The 21,354-nt window shown below is 57.5% G+C and overlaps 1 protein-coding gene across 3 annotated transcripts in view; it reads right to left on the bottom strand.

The window, feature by feature from the left end:
• Positions 1-13,676, bottom strand: part of TET3 (tet methylcytosine dioxygenase 3) — a 93,236-nt gene extending 79,560 nt beyond the window's left edge. The window contains exons 1-2 of one of the 3 annotated variants that reach the window (XM_084901264.1): positions 13,491-13,676; positions 11,187-11,914 (exon numbers count right to left, since the gene is read on the bottom strand). In XM_084901264.1, the coding sequence (XP_084757390.1) occupies positions 11,187-11,492 (306 nt within the window). In that variant the 5' untranslated portion in view covers positions 11,493-11,914; positions 13,491-13,676. Of the gene's footprint in view, positions 1-11,186; positions 11,915-12,256; positions 12,508-12,738; positions 13,425-13,490 lie in introns of those variants that run through there. The other 2 variants (XM_084901262.1, XM_084901263.1) reach the window with 2 other exon arrangements.
• Between the last annotated feature and the right edge of the window lie 7,678 nt (positions 13,677-21,354).

Below are 21,354 nucleotides of genomic sequence, written 5' to 3'. Positions count from 1 at the left end.
ATGGCCAACCTGTCCCATCTCCCTCTGCTCCCTTCCTTCCTCTGCAGCTTCACCGGGACTGGCCCAGAGGCGCCTGGGACCCTTCTGTATGGTGTCCCCATACACCTTCCATCATGACCTCTAGTCCCCACTGCACTCCCGGGGGGAGGAATGGGGCCACAGACCTCCCCGGGGAGAGGTGAATAAATTCGCTTGCTCAGAACACACAAAATCCCCCCACAGTGAGAGCCCCAGGAACACGGATCGCCACGGGTCACAGCCACACAGACACAGAGACCGGTGGATGGGAACACATTCAGACACAGACCAAGCACCAAACCCACCAAACCCGCGCCAGACCCCACACTCGGAGCAAACGGAACCATTTCTCATTTAACCCTCAAAACCACCCAATGAGGCAGGAATTATTCATGCCCATTCTAGAGATGGGGAAATCGAGATACAGAGAGGCTAAGTACCTTGCCCCCATTCTCACAGCTGGAAGAGGACTAAGCAGGGCTCTGGATTTGTAGCTGTACCGTCTGTGCTGCTCTCTGTAGCCCTAGGATTTTCCTATCAACCTACCTCTTCCAGGGGCAGTGGGTAGGCATCCTTCTCCTCCCAGGCCATGGCTGTGTCCTGAAGGAGGTCACACCCCACAAAGCTTCATTTCAACGCTCCGCACAAGCCCACTTCCTCCAGGAAGCCCTCTCGGGTTACTACGGTGCTCTGCCAGCCGACAGCACTTGTAGCGTTTCTCGTCTGACACTCGGCGCGGCTGCCTGTCTCTCCGCGTGTCCCGCCTCTCCAACCAGAAGGGCTGGAGCCGCGCCTCTGCAGAGCCGCCGCGGGGTTTTATCCCATGTTCCACACACCGGGGCGCGTGGAAGACTGTGGGGGAAGTCCGTGACCTTCCTCCCTCCCTTCTTCCTCACACCTCCGCCTTCGGAGCCTATGTTTAAGTCCCCGGTGTCCACGCATCCACTTCCACCCCGGTAACTGCAGCCCGTCACATGCATCATCCCCTATATTTGAAACTCTTCGTGGTTGTCATGGGAACTGCCTTCGCCTTCATTCACTGATCAGGCCTCACAATTAGCTTTGGCAGCGGAAGTCTGTGTCAACGGCAATCTCAGAAAGAAGGAGGAGGAGGAGGAGGAGGAAGAGGAGGGAGGAAGAGAAGAAGGGAGGAGGAGGAGTAGTAGGAGGGAGAGGAAAAGAAGGAGGAGGAGGAGGAGAAGGGAGGAAGAGAAGGAGAAGGGAGGAGGAGGAGAAGGGAGGAGGAGGGGGGGAGGAGGAGGAAGAAGAGGAAGAGGAGGAGGAGAGCAGTAGCGATAGAAGAAAAGGTGCTCCTCCTCGGAAATACAGCAGAACCAGACTGAATCCAGCAACATCCACGGGAAAAGAGTCAGAGCCAGACGGCAACTCCGCCTGCACGTGTCGCTACCAACAAACAGCAGGCACCGGGCTGCCGGGCTCTGTCCGCACCCGGACTCCGCAGGCCCCCAGGTGCCTGTGAGGAGGACTGTGGTCCGGGCACCTCATCAGGGTCTCCCCACTCCACAGTCAGCAGCCTGGGACCAACCGTCCCAGAGCCCAGGTCAGTAGCCCCAGAGGTGAAGAGGTGGGTCGGGAACGCGGAGTGGCTCAGGAACCTGGGAGCGGGCTCGGGAAAACCTCCCAGGAGAGCTGTGTCCTCCCACACCCCTGCCGCCAGGGACGAGCCTTCGAGCATTGGGGCAGCATCTCCACACCCCGGGCTCCCGTCCTCCCTCCTCCTGGGCGTCTCCCCACCCCAATCCTTCACATACGGCGCTCCTGAAACCCTCCGAACAGGTCCCTTCCTTCACCCCTGGGCTCTCTGGGCCCAGAGATGACTCAAGTCTGGGCTCTGCCCTGGGGCATCCCTGCCTGCCGCCCTCCCTACCCAACTGCTCGGTAATTGTTTGCTTCCCCTCCCATCCCTCCACAGACTGAGCTCATTAGGGACAGAGTGCACGCTGCCCCCCCCTGCCCCGTAGCGCAGGCTCAGCCGCAGCTTCGCACACAGCCAGTCCCGGGCGACGGAGACCGGGAAAGCAGCTCACAGGTCTGCACGGAAAAGCGGATGATGTCCTGCCTGCCTCGGGAAACTGAAGCTGCGCCAGAGAGATGAGCTGCACACACACACACACACACACACACACACACCCCGCTGCCCCAGGGGCCAGAGCTCTCCTCCACCCGATGGCTGCCTGTCCTGCAGCGAGAAGACAGCTCAGACAGGACCCGGCCCTCCTCCTGAGAGCGTGCCGTCCCCCTCTCTCCTCGGGCTCCAGGGCCATCCCCGGCGTTGAAGAGGGAACTGGGACACTCAGAGCTCACCCTCAAAGGGCAGAGCAACCAAAATAAAAAGTGAGGCAGAGAGAAGACATGAGACAAGGAGCGGCTCAGACGTGGGGCAGACTCTAGTCCAGCACCTTCTGTCTTGTTTCCCTCCCGGCATCTCCCCAGCTTCCTGCCGAGACCAGGAGGGGTGGGATGCCACGGGGCACGTGCAGTCTGGCAGATGCCCCCGATGACTCTGCCCGTGTGACCTCCCTCCCACGTGGAGGACCTGGAACTGCTGCTCGGCCCGTGGCGGGAGGGGCACTGGCCTGTCCACGCACTCTCCGCCCGGGTGCGGGGCGTGGGGCCTGACGGGGCAGGAACAGAGCTCGGGCGGCCCCAAGGGAGGGAGCAACCCCAGGACCTGCGGCTGAAGGCCGGCCAGGCACCCCACGCTGGGCTGCGACTTTCTTTTTTCCTCTCGCTTAGTGACCGGAACTTAGGCGATCAGATTTCTTATGCAAATGACGGGAGACAAGGCCACGGAGAGGTGTGTGTCCACTCCAGGGGACCACGGCCTCGGCCCTGCACCGACACTCAGCGGCCACAGCCACCCTGGAGGCTCGCCCTAGAACAGCCAGCAGGGCCGCAGCAGGGCTCCGGGAGAAGAGGTCCCTTCCTGGCGTCCTGCTCTCAATCCACCCGGACTGGAAAGAAGTGATGGGGGGAGGGGGGGGTCGCGGCGGCCCCGTCAGGGGGCTCAGTTGGTGTTGTCCTGTCCTATACCCTGGAAGGGCTGTAGATTTGATGCCCAGTTGGGGCACATATGAGAAGCAACCAATCGATGTTTCTCTCACATTGATGTCTGTCTGTCTCTGTCTCTGTCTCTCTCTCTTTCTCAAAATCAATGGAAACATACCCTCGGGGGAGGATATTTATTTTTAAAAAACATTTTTTATTGATTTCAGAGAGGAAGGGAGAGGGAGAGACAGAAACATCCACGATGAGAGAGAATCATTGATTGGTTGCCCCCCTGCACACCTCCCACTGGAGATCGAGCCCGCAACCCAGGCATGTGCCCTGACCAGAATCGAACCTGGGACCTTCAGTCCACAGGCAGACGCTCTATCCATTGAGCCAAACCAGCTAGGGCATGGATGTTTTAAAAATCATTTTTAAAAATCGATGGGAAGGCAAGCGGGGAGTTAGTGACAACTCCTGAGACCCCCAATGTGGTCCTCCCTACTCACCCAGTCACCTCACCGCCTTCTAGTCCAGTGGTTCTCAATCTTCCTAATGCCACGACCCTTTAATACAGTTCCTCATGTTGTGGTGACCCCCCAGCCATAAAATTACTTTCGTTGCTACTTCATAACTGTCATTTTGCTACTGTTATGAATCGTAATGTAAATATCTGTGTTTTCGGATGGTCTTCGGCGACCCTGCTAGCGATTCTCAACCTGTGGGTCGGGCTCCAGGGCCATCCCCAGCATTGAAGAGGGAACCGGGACACTCAGAGCTCACCCTCAAAGGGCAGAGCAACCAATACAAAGTAAGGCAGAGAGAAAAAATAAGACAAGAGTGAGTCTCCCATATCCTTGTCCCACAGAATTCCCCACAACGCTGGAATATTATCTGCGTGGTCAACGCATAAGCCGCCAACCAGGAGAGCAAGCCGAGATAGAGCACTTGAGAAGCAGCTAATGCTGAACTTAATTTTGATTAATTTGAATTTAAATAGCCACCATGTGGCTAACGGCTACCATAACTAGACAGCTCAGGTAGAGCATGCTTGTTAAATGTGGGGAGGTCACGAATACTCCTAAGAATCTACTGAAGCCCTACCCGGTTTGGCTCAGTGGATAGAGCGTCGGCCTGTGGACTCAAGTCCCAGGTTCAATTTCAGTCAAGAGTATGCACCTTGCTTGCAGGCACACCCCCAGTAGAGAGTGTGCAGGAGGCAACTGATCGATGTTTCTCTCTCATTCATGTTTCTAACTCTCTATCCCTCTCCCTTCCTCTCTGTAAAAAACCAATTATATATATGTACTGAAAACCGTGGGCCCACTCCCCTGAGAAAAGAAGCCCCTGCACATTCACAACATTTGGCTGAAGTTTTCAGAAAGTTCCCAGATTCTACTCCGACGGAGGCCCGAGATAGACCTGCGTCTAAGATTGTCCAGAACTTGACAAAATCCTCATAAGCTAAAGGAGATGCTTCCTCTGCCATGTGGCTATCGGAGGAGCACGGAGAGAGCCTGGACATTGTCCTTTACTGAGTCTTAGCAGAGCCCCCACGTGCGGAGGCCCGCCCTCGGGAGTCCTCGGAACATCCCGCCACGCAGCGCGGCCTCTGCCCACCAGGATGCGCACCGCCGCGGAGGGTTTGCTCCTCCATCTTGGATCAGCTACAACCATGAGACACTTCTCCTTTCTAACGAGGGTTCAATGCACCTGCTGGTAGCTCCCACCCACTAAGACATGTTCTGCACACCCCTCTCCTCCACAGGACTCACTCCCTCCTCCACACGAGGGGGGACTGGGTCTGTACTTCTCTACCCATTCCCAAGGCGAGCAGGCCCGTTTCCTTCCGTTGTCTCTCATAGGACCACGCTGACAGATCCCCTCCATACAGGCCACAGTGTCCCTTTTACAGTCTCAGCCCCTCCTACCTGCTAGGGAGGCAGGGTTCCTGACCTGTGCACGCATTTCTTCTCTTTTTAAAAACAGGTACAGGGCTTCGGATTCACCCCAGTGACATCCCGCGAAGTTTCTTTGGGTCCAGCGTTCCAGACTGCCCCAATCTCCTCAACCCCCCGATCTACTGTTCGGCTGGATGCCCGCACCCCACCCCCACCTACCCACAGATCCAACACACTTACTCCAATCCGCATCTTACGAAGAGGGCACACGGGAGATGTGGACGCCTCCAGCCCCTTCCATGCTCCCAGGATTCTGTGAGCCCCGCCTTTCTCCTCACGTCACCTTCAGCCACACCTCGCTCGTGGGCTCCAGCATCGAGTCAGACTGCTGAGCAGCAAACATCGGAGAGCCCTTTCCTGACGCCTCTCAGGACACACACAGATTCCCAACGGGTTTTCATAACTCACTAGGTCAGCGGTCAGCAAACTCATTAGTCCACAGAGCCAAATATCAACAGGACAACGATTGAAATTTCTTTGGAGAGCCAAATTTTTTAAACTTGAACTACTTCTAACGCCACTTCTTCAAAACAGACTCGCACAGGCCATGGTATCTTGTGGAAGAGCCACACTCAAGGGGCCAAAGAACTGAAGGTGGCTCGCGAGCCACAGTTTGCCGACCACTGCACTAGGTTAGCAGGACTGGGCTCCAGAAGAACAAGAATAAACTTGGAAGAAATCTCAAGAGGTTCTGATCTCCTTGGCCTACAGGTTACAGAAATAAGTGAGGCCATCCTCTTTAACCTTGATGGCAACTGGAGTTTATCAAGACTTATTTCTGTCCTCCGTGCCCCCCTCCCTTCTCCCAGCCACCAGCTCCTCAACCTCTCGGGGACATCAAATGCCCTGGGCACCTCATTCCAGTGGAGATCCTGACTCACCAGGTCTAAGGTGGGGCCGGAGAGTCTGCACTCTAACAAGCTCCCGGGTGATGGTGATGCTGCTGGTCCCCCGATTAGCAAAGTGGGAATGCATGCGTGTGAAGCATTCAGGTGCCCAAGACTCAGGGGAGCCAGTTACAGAAGAGCCCAGGTAGGTGCCCATCACCTCAGCTCTCACCTGCACCCCAGGACTTGCACCCTGACTACACATTAGATACACCTGGGGGCCCCAGATCACCTGGGTTCACCTCAGACCAATTCAACCAGATCGCTGGGGGTGGGGCCCAGGTGACCCCCATGTGGGAACCCCTGACCCACACGGCTGATAGGAAGATTGAACCCGGGCAGCTATCCCCGCGCCAGCTCTTCGGGATGACCTGAAGGAGACAGCCGGCCCTCTGATCTGCCCGAGAGGCTGGCAGGACACACCGGCATTTATGTGCAGAAATCCAGGTATGTGTTAGTTCGACTGGGCAGCTTTGTCAGGAACCACAGGAGCCCTCAAAGCTCACCACCGGCCTTTCTAACGCCTCGCCCACCGCCGCCGTAACAACCTGCTCCTGATCTGTCAGAAACGGATGCCAGACGACATTTTTCCAAAATCTCTTCGCAAATGTGGACTTCTCACCTGTCCCTGGTCCTCTGGCTCCCTTCCCACCATCGTAACTCAGAGAGACGTCCTTCCACACGCGAAGCTGAGGTGTCCAGCCGGAGCCAGGGAGCCAGGGACTCAGACGCGGGCAGGGCGGGGCTGCTCTGCCTTCCTAACCACAGCACGGTGGTCCTCCCGTGTACTCCTCGCCTCCTGAGCCGGCCCCACGGCTGCGCGCTCTCTGTGCGTCTCTGGTTGTGCTCCCTGAAGTCGTGAGCCTATTCCTGCCTTCTCCTTCTTGCTGGGAATATACAAAAGGCTTTTTATTGTCTTGAGTATTTTCCACCGGCCTCAGCACATTCTGGCCACTGGAGTTCCTGCCCCTCCTCCTGAGGGGTCGGGCCACTCGGATCTGCCTTCGGTGTCACGCACAGGAGGAGCGCGGGGGTCTGCTGCCCCCTGCACTCACCAGGCAGCAGTTCTTCCCCTCCCCCACCATCTTCCTCTCCTCAGGGCACCATGCAGGACTGTTCCGTCAGCATTTCCTTCTTAAAAAAGCCATCCTACCCCTCCAGCTAACTTCCCTTTTAGAGTCTGTGGCCTGGGGGTTCAAAACTTGTTGAAAAAAACAATTGTCTCAAGTCCACGGCAAGCAAGTCTCCTTGTCCAGCCTTCTCCCCCCCCCCCCCGCCTCCCCACGCCACCTCACACGCCCCCCCCACCCCCTGCCGCACAGCTGCTAAGAGGGGGTCCCTTCCTCTAATGTCTCAACACTTCTTCTTCACCCATCAGCTCTCCCTTTGCTGGGGGGCTGGATCCCGCCTCACAGCCTCTATCTTCAGGAAGACAGACCTACCAACCAACGAGGCAAGCATCCATCAGGGGGTCCAATATTGCTGGGAGATGCCTAATTCCAAAAGATCTTGTCTCAAAATTGTGCTGAGGAGCAGTTTCTAACACATGGCTGAGGGTGAAGACAGTGTCTCTCACACCATATATATATATATATATATATATATATATATATATATATATATATATATATATCCCCTTTCCATTTTCACTAAAATTCTCAGTCATGCTTCCACCCTTATGCATACATTTTTTAATACAAGTTGTTTGTTTTTCCCCAAAGCGTTCACTTCCCGCCCCCATGAGCAACTTTTCAGCCAGGACCGGAGTGGCTCCTTGCTCCTGCTGTCCAGCCCCCGCCCCAGCAGAGGCTGGCAAACTGCTCCTTCCCTCTGCCCGCCACAATTCTTCTGTGAGCATGTGCGGGAATGTCTGGAGATAACATCCCAGGTGAATTGCACCTTTACAATTACAAAACAGAGGCTCACCAATGCACAGCTGTTGAGGCACAAAGATTAATTCTTTCCTAGATGTCCTAGGACTGCTCTGTCGCTATCCACTGATGACCTACCTACTATGTGCCAGGCTTTATGCATACTGTACCTCAATTCTCACAACAAACCCTGCAAAGAAGGGTCACCCAGCCTGACAAAATGAGAAAGCCGGTGCTCGGGAGAGGGCTTCGGGTGACCTGTTCCTCTGAGGTCCCTGTGTCTCCACACCCACCAAATCTGACTTTCCTAACCCGCTGTCTCAGGAGCCCAGGATCTAAATCCTTCCGGAAACCAGAAAGGAAGACGGCGAAACGGGAAGGAACCCCTTCAGGTGTGTTACCGCACGCTAGGAGCCAGAGCGGTAGCCGCCGGCCTCGGTGGGAGGGCCCACTCTGGGGGCTGCTTCACGTGCTGAGCTTCTCTGCTGACAGGCCTCCCCAGCACGGCCACCCACCCTCCCGCTGGAGAAAGAGTGCGGAGCAGGGAAGGAAGCCGGGGAAACCAAGATAACGGTTCCCCACTTACAGGATGATCCAAAGCAGCTGTCGACAGACAGCGCAAAGGAAGCCGGGGGAGGTGGAGACAGGACGGCAGGAGGAAGGGTGCCCAGAAGAGGAAATACCAGGCAGCTGGGGTGCTCGGAGATGGTCTGGTTCCCGAGACTCCCGGGATGCTGTGTCCTGCTCCACCCGAAGAGGGTGGGTCCAATGCTCACGTTATATTCCTGAGCCCAAACCAAGGAGAACTCTGAGGCCAGGATCCTGTCCTCTCCTTTCCCACCACCCCAGGCCTGGGACCTGTTCCTCTGCTACCCGGCTGCTCAGATGGAAGGGTTAAGGCTGGGGGCCTGGAAAGTGCTGGGCTGCTTCCACTCAGGCGGAGCCTCTGGGAAGATCAGCTCTGCTGGAGGTGCTTCCATTAAATGAACGCAGCCTGGCAGTGGCTGTCACGATTTTGGCCTTCACAGACCAATAAAATACATCCACATGGAGACAGGCCCTGACCAAGGAGCTCAGCTGGTTAGGGCGTCGGCCAAGGTTGTTTATTTGGTCCCTGGTCCAGGCACATACAAGAATCAACCAGTCAATGCATAAATATGTAGAACAAATCGATGTTCCTTCCTCTCTCTCTCTCTCAAAACAAACAAAAACATATCCTAAGTTGAGGATTAAAAAGTGAATTTTTTTTTTAAATTATGGAGACAGGTTAATAGTTGTCATTTTGTACTTTGCTTAGTAAAGACTTCTTTTAAAAAAAAATCAACTTTCTATCAATACCTTGATTTCATAAAAATAAATAAATAATATATATATATTTTTAAAAAAGCACATTTGAAACATTAAGGAGTGAAAGGACCTATTATTAAGACAAAGTACTCCTCTTTAGGCCAAAGAAAATTAGCTTTAGAAAAAGCTCCCTGCATTGTCTCCTTTCCATTGTTGCTCCAGAAACTGGGAGACGCTGTCCGGGCGGCAGGCGGACCTTCTGCCCCGGAGGGGACTCCGCAGGCCGGCAGCGCACTTTCCCTGACCCGGCGGCCGTGGCCAGGTCCGCAGGGATGCAGACGTCTCTCACAGGGCTGTCCTGAGCCTCAGCCAACCCAAGTCCCGGTATCGTAACTCCGACCACCCGGCAGCTCACACCGGGAAGACGGGACTCTGGCCTCCCTCCAACCCCCTCCCTCAGGTATGCCTCATCGTTGCCAGGAAAAAAAAAAAAAAAGAGCTTAAACTTGGTTCACGAGGACCACTGGTTCCAGAAACATCCAGCCTAGAAATAAAGCTCAGGCCCCACCCCTCAGGTCTGACTGCAGGAGGAATGGAGTGAGACTACAAGCATCGGAGGAGGTGAGCACTGGAAGGAAGGGAGGGAGGGAGGAAGGATACCCACCCAGCTTTACAGAGTAGACTGGGCAGGTTCTCCTCTCCCCCAAACACCAGATCTCATGCCCAGGAGTAAAGCTCAGCCCCTCTCAGAGATGGCCCCGGTCCAGCAGATGCCGACTCCCCCAACACCAGCCACAGAAAGGGGCTGGACGCTTCTCCCAAGTTGGGCTGGGAGCTGCAGATGTGATCCAGATGTCTGCGTTCACCAGGGCACGGCGTCTGTGAGGCCCAGACCGGGATGTGCTGCTTCCACTGGGAGTGGACAAGGCGAGGTGAGAGGGAGCAGAGCATCCCAGCAACACGCGCAACACGCACGTCCCTGCCCCCGACTCGTGGACTCATCCTCCAGCCACAGGCCCACACCCCCGAGCCCCGGGCACCGCTCTGCACCAGGCGGTGAGGGAAACCCCAGCGCCGGCCGCCGGCCCATCGAAGCCACAGGTGCCCTCGCCCTCACGTGCTCGCCCGCAAACGCACGCACGGCGGCTCACAGCTGGAAAGGGCTTCCCCGGCCATCAAGCACAGCCCCTCCATTTCCCCGAGGAGAAGGCAGGCCCAGGCGGAGGGCTCCGTGGCAGAGCCGGGAGCGCCGCGGACAGCGCAGGCCTCCGCCTCTGTCCAGCGCCAGTCCCGCTGCCTGAAGCGACCTCAGCCGCCGCACCGCGCCTCCCGCGCTGCTCCTGCCAACTCTCCGCTGGGGCGGCCGCCACTAACCTTGTGGCAGGAAAAGATGGCCAGGGCAGGGTCACTGCCCCTCTATGTCCCTCCTTTGATCTCATCCCAGCTCCTCCTTCCCTCCCGCGACCAGACCGCCGCTACTCCAAATAAAGGAGTGCTCCTTCCTGCGGGTGACAATGTGTCAAAAAACGTGTCATTCATTCAATTAGTAACTGAGTGCTTCGGATACACCAAGGCACGGAGCCAGGTCCTGAGACAGGGAGATAACAGCCGTTGACTTTTAAGATATACTTTGTAGGGGAACCCAAATCCTGGTTTTCCCATAAAATTCCCTGCCGTCTTTCTGAGGAAAAAAAAAGGTACTCCCTTCCAAAAAAAAAAAAAGGTTTATGGAAAGAAATATCCTACTGCATCAGGGCACCATAAAATCATAAAACCACTCCAAATTCTTCTTTCCAAACCCACCCGCTTCCATCCCTTACCAGACACCACCACCACCCTCCACATCCCCCAGGCATTGGTGTGACCTTGAAATGCATCCGAGGCTCCCAGCAGGACGAGAAACCCCTAGAGATTAAGCTGGCTATCACTGTCCAGGGACAAACGCAGACATCAGAGATGAGCGTGCTCACTCTGGAGTCCTCTGCGACCCAGATACTTAGAAATGATCAGCCCGGCCAAGGAGCGCACGCCACGCGGGACCACGAGGCTCCGAACGCGCGGAAGGACCGAGCTCTCTCGAGCCAGACCCTCGGGAACCATTCAGCCGCCCCGAGGAAGGGACAGGGTAGCCAGACGCGTGCAGGCCCGCTTACCTCCTTGAGAAGCGCCACTTTCTTCTTGAGCACCTCACACTTGCGCAGCTTGCAGATCTGGTGCGTGCGGCGGTTGGTACAACTGGTGCACGCCCCGCAGTTGGCGGGCCTTCGGCAAGGCTCACAGGTGCCGCACCGTTTCCGCTTCTTTCGCCCATCCCCGCCCCCTCCTCGGAGCGGAGGTTCGCTCCCAGCCATGGGGAGCCCAGGCCCCTGGAAGCCCCCCACCATGACCTGGCCCTGAGGAAAGTCATAAAGGCCCGGCAGCTCCGGCTGCACGGCCAGGGGTACCTGAAACTGGCTCATGCCGCTGCCAGACGCGGGGGCATAGGTGCCTGGGCAGAGCCACTGTCCAGCTTCCCGCCTGCCCGCCTGCCCGCGAAGGCCACCCACACGTCCTTCCTCCCTAGCACAGTCACGGTCCTACAAGGCGGAGGCTTGCAGCTCCAGTCTCTGGGTGAGTGCCTCTTCTCCACCGTCTTCACCTCCTCCGCAACAGTCCGGCGGGGCTCGGCTGGGGGCCGCTCGCCCACGCGCTGGGGCCCAGGGTCTGGGGCAGGACGGCAGCAGCAGCGCCCAGAGAAGGGATCATCTTGGCCCGGAGGGCTCCGCACCCTCACCCGCCCCGGACGCAGGCATGAGGCGGACAGGTGTGTGGCGGGGGCAGAGCAGGGCGAGTTTCTCCCGATGTCCCTCTTCCCGAGTCAGGATGGTGGAGGCAAGGCTGCCTGGAAAAGACAGAAAGGGGAAGAAAGTAGCATCACCTGGGGCTCAGACAACTTTCACGTGTTGCCTTTTCCTGCAGCTGGGGAGAGAGAACATGGGGGAAGAGATGAAGGGCTGGCTCCATGAAGTTCTGCCCAGAGCCCCCTGGCAGGGAGCACTGGCACCCACGTCTTATCTGAGGGAGGAGGCGGCGGGGGTCGGATGGGGTGTTGTTCAGGGAACCTGGGCGACGCATGGGAGGTGCTGATCAAGGTGGTTTATAAGAAAGTTGTTCTCTGCCCCACCCCCACGGGCCGGAGAGTTTCCCCCAATTCCCACACACACACACACACACACACACACACCCCTCGCTGGAGGTCGCTGGGGCCTCCCCAACGGGGGCAGAGCTTGCAGAATAAAGTTTGCAGAGAGCCGCGCTCCGCGGGGCCGTCCGGGCGCCCCCTGCACGGAAGCGGCCTGGGAGGGGGTCGCGTGCAGGCTCTCCCGCGCCGGCCGCCCCTCCCGCCGCCGCCCGGTCCCGGGAGGGGGGCGGCCCGCCCCGCCGGAGGGGGGGGGGCGAAGGGAGGGGGGCGCGCTCCGGCTCGGCCCGGGCTGCGCGCGCGCCGCCGCCCGGGCTCCTTTGTTCTGGGGCCTCCGCCGCCCGGCTCCTCCGGCGGCTCCGCGGCCCCCGCCCCGCCCCGCCGCCCCCGCCCGGCCCCGCTACACGGTGACCCCGCAGCGCCCCCCGCAACAAAGTAGCGGCCCCTCCGGCCAGCCCCGAGCCGTCCCCTCCCCCGTGGCCGCCCCTCCCCCACCCCGGAGCCGGAAAGGCACCGACTGCACCGACCTGCCCGCCGCCTCCGGGGCGGAGCGCACAAAGGGGCAAAGTTTCCCGGCCCGCGCGCCGCCGCCACCTCCGCCGCCGCCGCCGCCGCCGCCGCTGCCGCCCGGGGCGCCTGGCCCAGCCGAGCTCGGAGCGCGGAGCCCCCGCCCGAGCCGAGGAGGGGACGGCGCGGGAGGAAGGAAGAGGCAGCGGCGGCCGCGGCGGCAGCAGCGGCGGCAATGAAGGCGGCCGCGGGACTCCCCGCCCCCCGCGCGCCGCGGCACGTGCTCGCCGGGGACTCCCCCGCCCGGGAGGGCGCGCACGTGCGGCCCCGCCGAGCCCCGCCGCGGCCCCCCCTGCCGGGCCCGGGGCTGCACGAAAACCGGGAGTTCCCGGGAGGGGGAGGGGGCCGAGCGGGCGACCCGCGAGCGGGTGGGGGCAGGGTCTGGCCCGGGCGCCGAGCCTTTGCACCTGCAGGACCTCCCCACCCACCCCCCCGCGGTCCGCCCTCCCTGGCCCGGCCGCCACCCTGGGGACGGCCGCTCCCGCCCTCCCCTCCGGCGCCTCTGCAGCCCCGGGCCGCACGGGGTGGGGCGCACGGACCTCCCCGCCTAGGCCCTCTCCGAGCCCGGCCCGAGGGCCCCACTTCCTGCCACTCCCTGCGGGCCCAGCGCCCCGGGGAGCCCTGCGCTCCCGACCCCACTGACCTCCCCCCGCCCGGCGGCCGCTCGCTCCTCTCGAGGCCGGACAATGGGGGACATGGCGCGTTTGCGTACCGAGGCCGCCTGCCGCAGAGAGAGGGCACTCGGGGACAGAGGCCGCGCGGGCCGGCTGGGGGGCGGGGGGGCGCGCCTTCGCGGGGGTCCCGGCCGAGCGCCCTGCCCGGGCGGATCCCGGGACCCTGCCCTGGCGAGCCTCCCCCTGGCGGCGCTCGGCTCTTTTCGCGTCGAAAACAAAGACTAATCCGATCCCCCCGCCCTGCCTCTCCGAGGAGGGGGGCCGGGCGCGCCGCGGAGGGTAACCAAGGAGGGCAGCGCTCGGGAGGTGCTCGGGCAGCCTCGGAGGGGGCACCACGCAGCCGGATCCTGCAACCCAATCAGCGCAGACACTTTGAAAAGTCACCCTGGGGTATTTTTCAGGCGGGGGTGGGGGGTGGCGGGCAAGGGGCAAGGCACGAGAACATTTCCAAGTTGCCAAACTGCCCCTTCTCTCTGTTGCTTTTCCCCCCTCACCTGTTGTTCAGGTTGAAATTCCAGGTTAGATTCATTCAACTCCACCCATCTGGCCTGACTGCCAGGCTGGTGCCTGCAGCTGCCTCCCACCTACCTGGGTTGCTGGGGAGAAGGGTGGGTCTCTAACACACACACACACACACACGCACACACACACTCACACACACTACCACCATCTCACATATACACGATACACACGGGGACGCGCGCGCGCGCGCGCGCTCCAGGGCAAGTCCTGGCAGAAAGAACCTGGGCGGGCGGACTGGCCAGACCAGTTTGGGCGGTGCTCACGGAGCCAGGTACCCGGCAGGCGTCCCTGCCAGGCTGTAGCTAACAAGTCAGCCAGAACTGGAAAAAGAGCTCTGGGCAGGCTATTTAGAAAGAAAGAAAGAAAAAAGTAACTGATCCCCAGAAGCGCTGTCCCGAGGGCGGTGGAGAAGCCCGGGTTCTGTCTGGAACTTACTTGCTCACAGGCTTGATGTTGACAGCCCGCTGCTCCAGGGAACGGCTGTCTGCTGAGGGGTGGCTGGTGGACGCGGCTGCAGGACTTCTTCCCACCCAGGCCTTCGAGAGTTCAGGGAAGTGAGTCTAGCACCAAGAAGAGAAACCGGGAGTGTAATTTTCAGACATGAAAACAGGCTCTGAACTTGTAATTGTTTAAAACGTTATACTTTGATGTTTTCAGCCATTTTCTTTTTAATAAGATTATCTTGCAGAAGATACAGAGAATAAGAAGACAAACATTGTTCCGATACAACCTGGAGCCGTTTGCTGCTTTCCCTCTAGCCTTGTCTATGTGTAGATTAGTTTCCTTTTTTAATAAAATGGTGTGCCCACGCTGATTGTGCAATTTGCTGTCCTCTCTCACTTAACGTTATACCACAAGCATTTCCCTGTTTGTTACACGATCTCCAGAGAAACAGTGTGATGAGGAGGCCGAGAAGGCGGCTTGGGAGCCGGAGACCTCTGGGCTCCGGACCCTGCCCTGCCGCTTGCTGGCAGAGTGACCTTGGAGCAGGTACTCACAACCTTCCCAAGGCTCAGGCAATGACCGCAATGACGGTTTAATCTATAGGACAACTCTGTAAAGTACAGACTATCACGAAATCCGTTTTGTAGGTAAGGGAAACAGATGGAGTAACTTGCCCAAGGTCACTCAGCCTGTACATTGTAGACTCCGAATTTGAGCCCGGAGTCTTCCCTCCTGTATCCTTTCTTGATGAGTGGTCCCAGCCATTTACTGTTGTCAGCTGACTCTTCACCAGCTGTCTGTGAGAGGGTCATTTCCCTAAATCCTCGGGCTTCGGAGGACAGATGCCTGGGGACATCCGTGTGGAGATGAGGGTGCACAGACTGGTCTGGACACACACCTGGTCTCCCCTCCTCCCCCATCAGTGAGGAGATGGGACGGGAGGCCTGGGGGGTGGAGGAGCTCATAAGGCATGGACACGGAGAAAGAGAGGAAAGGGCAGCCAGGACAGAGCCCTGGGAGCAGCAGCATCTGACAAGGGGCTGGCAAAAGAGACAGAAGAAGGAGAGAAACTGAATAGAAAAACAGAAAGAAAAGCAGAAATCAACCAAATAAAACCAGGCCAAGGTCTGAGGCCTGCCTGTCAAGTCTTCTCAACTGCTCCCCCACCCCCGGCTTGCACATTGGCAGTCTCCTTGCACGTTCCCTGTCTGGGAAACCTCTCCCCACGTCACCCCCTGCCAGCTACCCCTTCTACCTGCCGCCTTCCCGCCCATCCTCCAGGTCTCTGAGCACATGCCCATTCTTCCAGGCAGCTTTCCCGGGCTCCTCTGGTTCCGGAGCCCCGGGAGCCCTGCCCCCGCCCCCCCCCCCCCCCAGAACAGCCCTCCCTCCCTGGGGACAGTTATCTCAGAGGGAATGCTGCTGGCATTCCCCTCCCAGTCCCTGTGAGCCCCTGGAGGGCTGGGACTCTGTCTGTTCACCTTGGTCACCACAGGAGGTCAATGAGATATCCCAGCCACGCCGCGGATCCACAGGTTCCCAAGGGTGTTGTTTGTCCTTCTAACTTCCTGCCCGCACACACCCTTCAGGAGCCCCCAAATAAACCCCAGGTCCTCAGCCCCGAGGCCTCCTGTGCGGGGCCTTATCCCCTACTCGCTCAGCGCTGGGGGCAGAGAGCAGTGGGCTACCCGGGGGGCGAGCGGCGTTCAGCTGCAGGCTGCGCGGTCCGCTCGGTTCTCAGTGCGGCTCCAGGACCACAGCATCACCGGCACCTGGGATCTTAACCAGCATCACCAGCACCTGGGACCTTAACCAGCATCACCGGCACCTGGGATCTTAACCAGCATCACCAGCACCTGGGGACTTAACCTCAGCATCACCAACACCTGGGAACTTGTTAGCAGGAACGGCCAGCCCGCTCCCGGCCCCACCCTACACCTACTCCAGCAGAAACTCGGGGTGCGGCCCGGCGACGTGTCCTAACAGGCCCCTCGGGTGATGTGATGCTCGCTCCCAGTTTGAGAAACGCCGGCCTGGAGGGAGCGGGCCCAGAGCGAGTTCAGCACCCAGACGGCGGCGGCCAGGATCAGGCCCCGGGCGCTTAGGGGAGGCAGACGGGGAAGGCTCCTTTGATCCGGCTTGGCGGCCCCGCCCCCAGCGGCCAGGGGCTGGGCCTTTTGGGGCCCTGCTTCAGGGAGGTCAGGAGCTGGCGGCGCAGGTGCCCCAAGGGCTAGAAAGGGAAATCCGGCCGCCAGGGAAAGCCCAGGAGGCAGGCACCACGTGCGGACAGAGAGCGTGTCCCTGGGGGGAGGGAGAGGGGGAGGGGGAGGGGGAGGGGGAGGGGGAGCGGGGGGAAGAAGGAGGCTCCGGCCCCGCGGAGGAGCTGCAGTGGAGTCAGCGCTGGGCCAAGGGCATCATCCACTGAACGTGCGCCTGCGGCTCTGGGGGAAGTCACCACGTGGAACCGCCGCGGCTGGGTGTTTGCCGAACCTGCAAACGATTGGCTGCGACTAACCACCCACCTTGGAGGCGCCGGGCCCCCCTCCTTCTCTTTAGCTAATGAGCAATTTGTCCTGTTTGAAGGATGAGCTTTGGACTCAGGGACCTTTTTGCAGAAACGTGCTCAGACACCCGTGTGCACACCTGGGCTTGGTTGTGAAGACGGGAAGCTCAGTGTTTGATTTGGGTTGTGTTTCTTCCTTAGGCACGCAGCGGTTAAAAATATTATCAGCTGCTCTCTGCATACAGCTTTCTCTGCTCCAAGCACTTCCACACACATTATCATTCTGTCTATACAGAGAGGCTAATACACCAAATGTTACATTTCTTTCTACGATACAGTTTTTATTGTTATTATCATCATCACCATTTTACCGATAAGGGAACGGACTCAGAAAGGTAATTTGACCAAGGTCATTCACAGAACCTCTGCAATTAGCCTGCCCACGCCAGAGCTGATACGGGACAGAAGCTGGTGTTTTAACTCTCACAGAAAGGGAGGCTCAATAGTTGGTTGCTTTTGGACATGTTCTGCTAGTTTAACGTGTGTAGGGCATCTAGACTGTGCTTGTGAATAGCCCAGCAAATGCTTTCATGTTTTACAACTATTTCTGTGACTTCATTTTTGAATCTGATTTGAATCAAATAAACTCTATAACTTCTAAGGAGAATGCCAGATTCAGGTTGCTGAAACTTCAACAGGGAGACAGACCTTGGTGCCCCCAAACCTTGATTTGACTGGATGTATCAGTCAGGGTCAGTTAGCTTGTGCTATAGTAACAACCATCCCCAGATCTCAGTGGTTTGACATAACAACAGTGTATTTCCCAATCATGAAATACGTCCATGGTAGGTCAATCTGTGGGAGCTCTGTTTCCCACAGCCACTCAGGGACTAAGGCTACCACAGTAGACATGGTGCCTACTTGACTCTGAAGGCGGGAAGCAAGGATGAGGCAAATGGAGCACTGACTCCGGAAAGGTTTTGCTTGGAAGTAACACACATCACTTCTGCTCCAAAGCAAGTTGGGGAGCTTAAGGATGGGGGCAGGGAAACATAATAGATGCTATGCTCTCGTGTGCCTGATAGGAGAAGCAAAAACATTTGGCTAACAGCACTACCAACGAACACACAGGGAATGTCTGTATGGGAGATGGGTGTGTACGTATGCAGTTGAAGAGTGTGTGGGTGCAATCAGTTCTGCCCATTTCCAGGGTGCTTCTCCCTCCTGGGAACGGGTACTTGAAATTCCCACACTAATGAGTTGTCATTCCTCACCCTAGAGCAGGCTCAGAGGTTTAGACTAGGGTGGAAAAAATCTGAGTTGAGGGAAGCATGGTGGAAGGGGTAAGTGGCAGTAGGGCAGACTCTGTAGAAATTAATTTGTAACTAGAGAAAGACTCTAGCAAAGGAAAGGACTCAGGGTACATGTGTTACCAGGGCCCTGCCTGCAAAAGGAAACTTCTAAAGCACCAACCTGTTGGTAGAAGCATTTCCTGTCTTATTGCCACTCACTCCCACTCATCCTTCCTGGCTAAACTCGGGTGACACTCCAGGAAGCCTTTGATGGCTGGGCCTGCCAATCACTGGGGAGAGAGCCTCGGTCTGTCCCACCCACTGTCTGCATACAGGGACCACATCTTGCTCCACGCTGGCTGTGGTATGGAGACGTCTGAGAATAGGGTCTGAGCGAAGGCAGAGAGACCAGCCGGAAGGCTGTGATAGGAACACAGGTGAGAAAAAAGGTCCTGTCTCCACTCAGGTAATGGAAGTGACGGAGAGAGACATTAGAGAGAAGTTTAGGGAGTCAAGTCAACAGGATGGGGGTTGACTGAGGGAGGGGGTAGGGAGAAGGTTTCTGGAAGAGCAACAGGATGGGTGGTAGCACCAAGAGGCCCGGAAGAGGGGCAGACTGCTGCTAAATGAGGTCAGCAGGCACATGTCCCTTTGAGGCACCTGTGGGACATGACCACAGAGAGGCCCAGGAAGCCGGGCCTAGAGGGGCCTGAGGTTCAAGTAGGAAAACTGCCTGGGCCCAGAGCCTTTGTTCTACCCCTTGGTTAAACTTCAGCATCAAATCCTCTAACAAGGCCAGCATTTTTTTTTTTTTTTTTAAGGAACTTGTGGAAGAAGAAGGAGGAGGAGAAGAAGAAGAAGAAGAAGAAGAAGAAGAAGAAGAAGAAGAAGAAGAAGAAGAGGAGGAGGAGGAGGAGGAGGAGGAGGAGGAGGAGGAGGAGGAGGAGGAGGAGGAGGAGGAGGAGAAAAGAAAGGAAAGGTGGGGAGTGGGGAGAGGAAGCAGAGAAAATACGTACACTGTAACGATGGTGAAATTCCTGAGAAGCCATCCAGAGCACGGCAAAGGCTCACAGAAGGAGCGGAGCATCCCTGAAAGGCTGCTCCAGCTTCAGCTGGCTTGTCCATCATTTTGTTTCCGTGTGTCACTCCCGTCCCATCTGAGACCTGAACTTGGTATTAACCCCTTTCATCCCGGAGGCTCCCCCTTCCTTGCATCCCTCCATGGGTGGGGGCGTCAAGCCCCATTTGCAGGAACTGTGCCGGGCAGGGGACCTGTCCTCATTGGCCTTCCCAGGACCTCATTCCTCTTGCTCAGCCACGGGGCCCTCCTCGATGCCCCCTCCCACACCCTGAGAGGCTCCCTCAGGTCCCCTGACTTCACCTCCAGCTCCTCATGCACTGGTTTGTGACTTCGGGGGAGGTCATTCCCTCTCCTGGCCTCCTTCCCGTCTGTGAAAAGGGGACTCATGATGCCTCCTTTGCAGAGGATCACATGACCCGCAGCATAGCAAAGGCCTATCGCAGACCCTGGTATACAGCAGGCACTCAAACTATCCTGTTCTTCCATCCCCAACCCCGATTCCTCTTCCTTCTGCACAGAGAAAGGGTACACATATATTATTTATTTTTACTTTTTAATCCTCATTCAAGAATATATATATATATATATTTTAAATATATTTTTATTTTTATTGATTTCAGAGAGGAAGAGAGAGGGAGAGAGAGGTAGAAACATCAGTGATGAGCGAGAATCATTGATCAGCTGCCTCCTGTATGGCCCCCACTGGGGATCAAGCCTGCAACAGGACATGTGCCCTGACGGGGAATCGAACCATGATCTCCTGGTTCACAGGTTGATGCTTAACCACTGAGCCACACTAGCCAGGCTAGAGGATATATTTGTGTTGGTTTTAGAGAGAGAGGAAGAGAGGGAGAGAGAGGAAGAGAGAGCGAGAGAGAGAGCGAGAGAGAGAGAGAGAGAGAGAGAGAAACATTGTTGTGAGGAAGAAACATCAAGCAGTTGCCTCCTGTATGCACTCTAACCAGGGATCAAACCTGCAACCTGAGTATGTGCCCTGACCAGGAATCAAACCGGCGACCTTTTTGTGCACAGGATAACGCTCAAGCACATGAGCTACCCAGGCCAGGGTAGGTCTACAGTATTTTAATCATATGTATCCATGACAACCGAAGTTAAAATGTACGCAGGTCCTCAGTGGGGACATGTGCCACCCAAAGGAATGGAAAGAATGATGCCCAGGTGCCCAGGAGGACGCTTGGCGCTGAGAAGGGGCCCCTATGAGCCTCCCTCGTGGGAGACACAGCCAGCCCGCCAGGTGCTGTCAGCTCCGCTCTACAGGACTTACACCGTCCCCTCCTCAGGCTTTCTGTCCCACCCAGTTTCAGCCTCTTGCTGCTCTCAGTGTGGTCACTAGACGTGCAGCGGAGGTACCATAGAGAGTTGGTAGAAGTTGGTAGAAGCAGGCCCCAGAGCGCCTGAATCTGCGTTTAACAAGATGTCCCGGTGACTGAGAGGCCTTCAGGGGCTAGGGATAAGTAGGCTGGAGGTAAAAAAACACAGCTCCCCCCACACACACTGAGCTGGGAGAGACATTCCTGCAAACACCTGCACTAATGGACCGAGCCATCCAAGGTCCGTCTAGCCTTGTTCCTGGGCAGACGTACTGGACTCCCAACGCTGTCCCTCCTCAGCCAGGGAGGGAGAGACCCGCGGGTGTCTCCGTCTTCTTGACATCCTTTAGGACTGTCTTTACGGTTGCTTGACGAGGCCATGACCCACAGGCACGTGAATTCACCATCTCAAACCACAGGAAGCCTTGAATTGGACCACCCAGCCTTGGGAAAGCAATCTCACTATTCATAGTTGATCAAAACACTGTAAGACAGAAAGCAGGGTGTTAAAGGCAGAGAGAGGCCGCAGGGCACAGACAGGCTGGTCACTCCAATAGGAATGTGCCGTGGCTACGGGGCCTGAGGGGGGCAGGGGCCTGTGGGCCGGGCCGCCACAGAGCCTCACAGCTGCTTTAAAAAAAAGGAAGAAGAAGAACAGGGAAGTGCAGGAGGCCTGGCAAAGAGTCAGGTTTATAAGCATGTGCTGATCTGTGTGGAGAAATCAATAGA

This window comes from Pipistrellus hanaki, assembly GCF_964339955.1.
Source record: "Pipistrellus hanaki genome assembly, chromosome: 12".
Lineage (NCBI taxonomy): Eukaryota > Metazoa > Chordata > Mammalia > Chiroptera > Vespertilionidae > Pipistrellus > Pipistrellus hanaki.
Note: the sequence above shows the minus strand (reverse complement) of the source record. Positions and strands in the feature narration are given on the sequence as shown.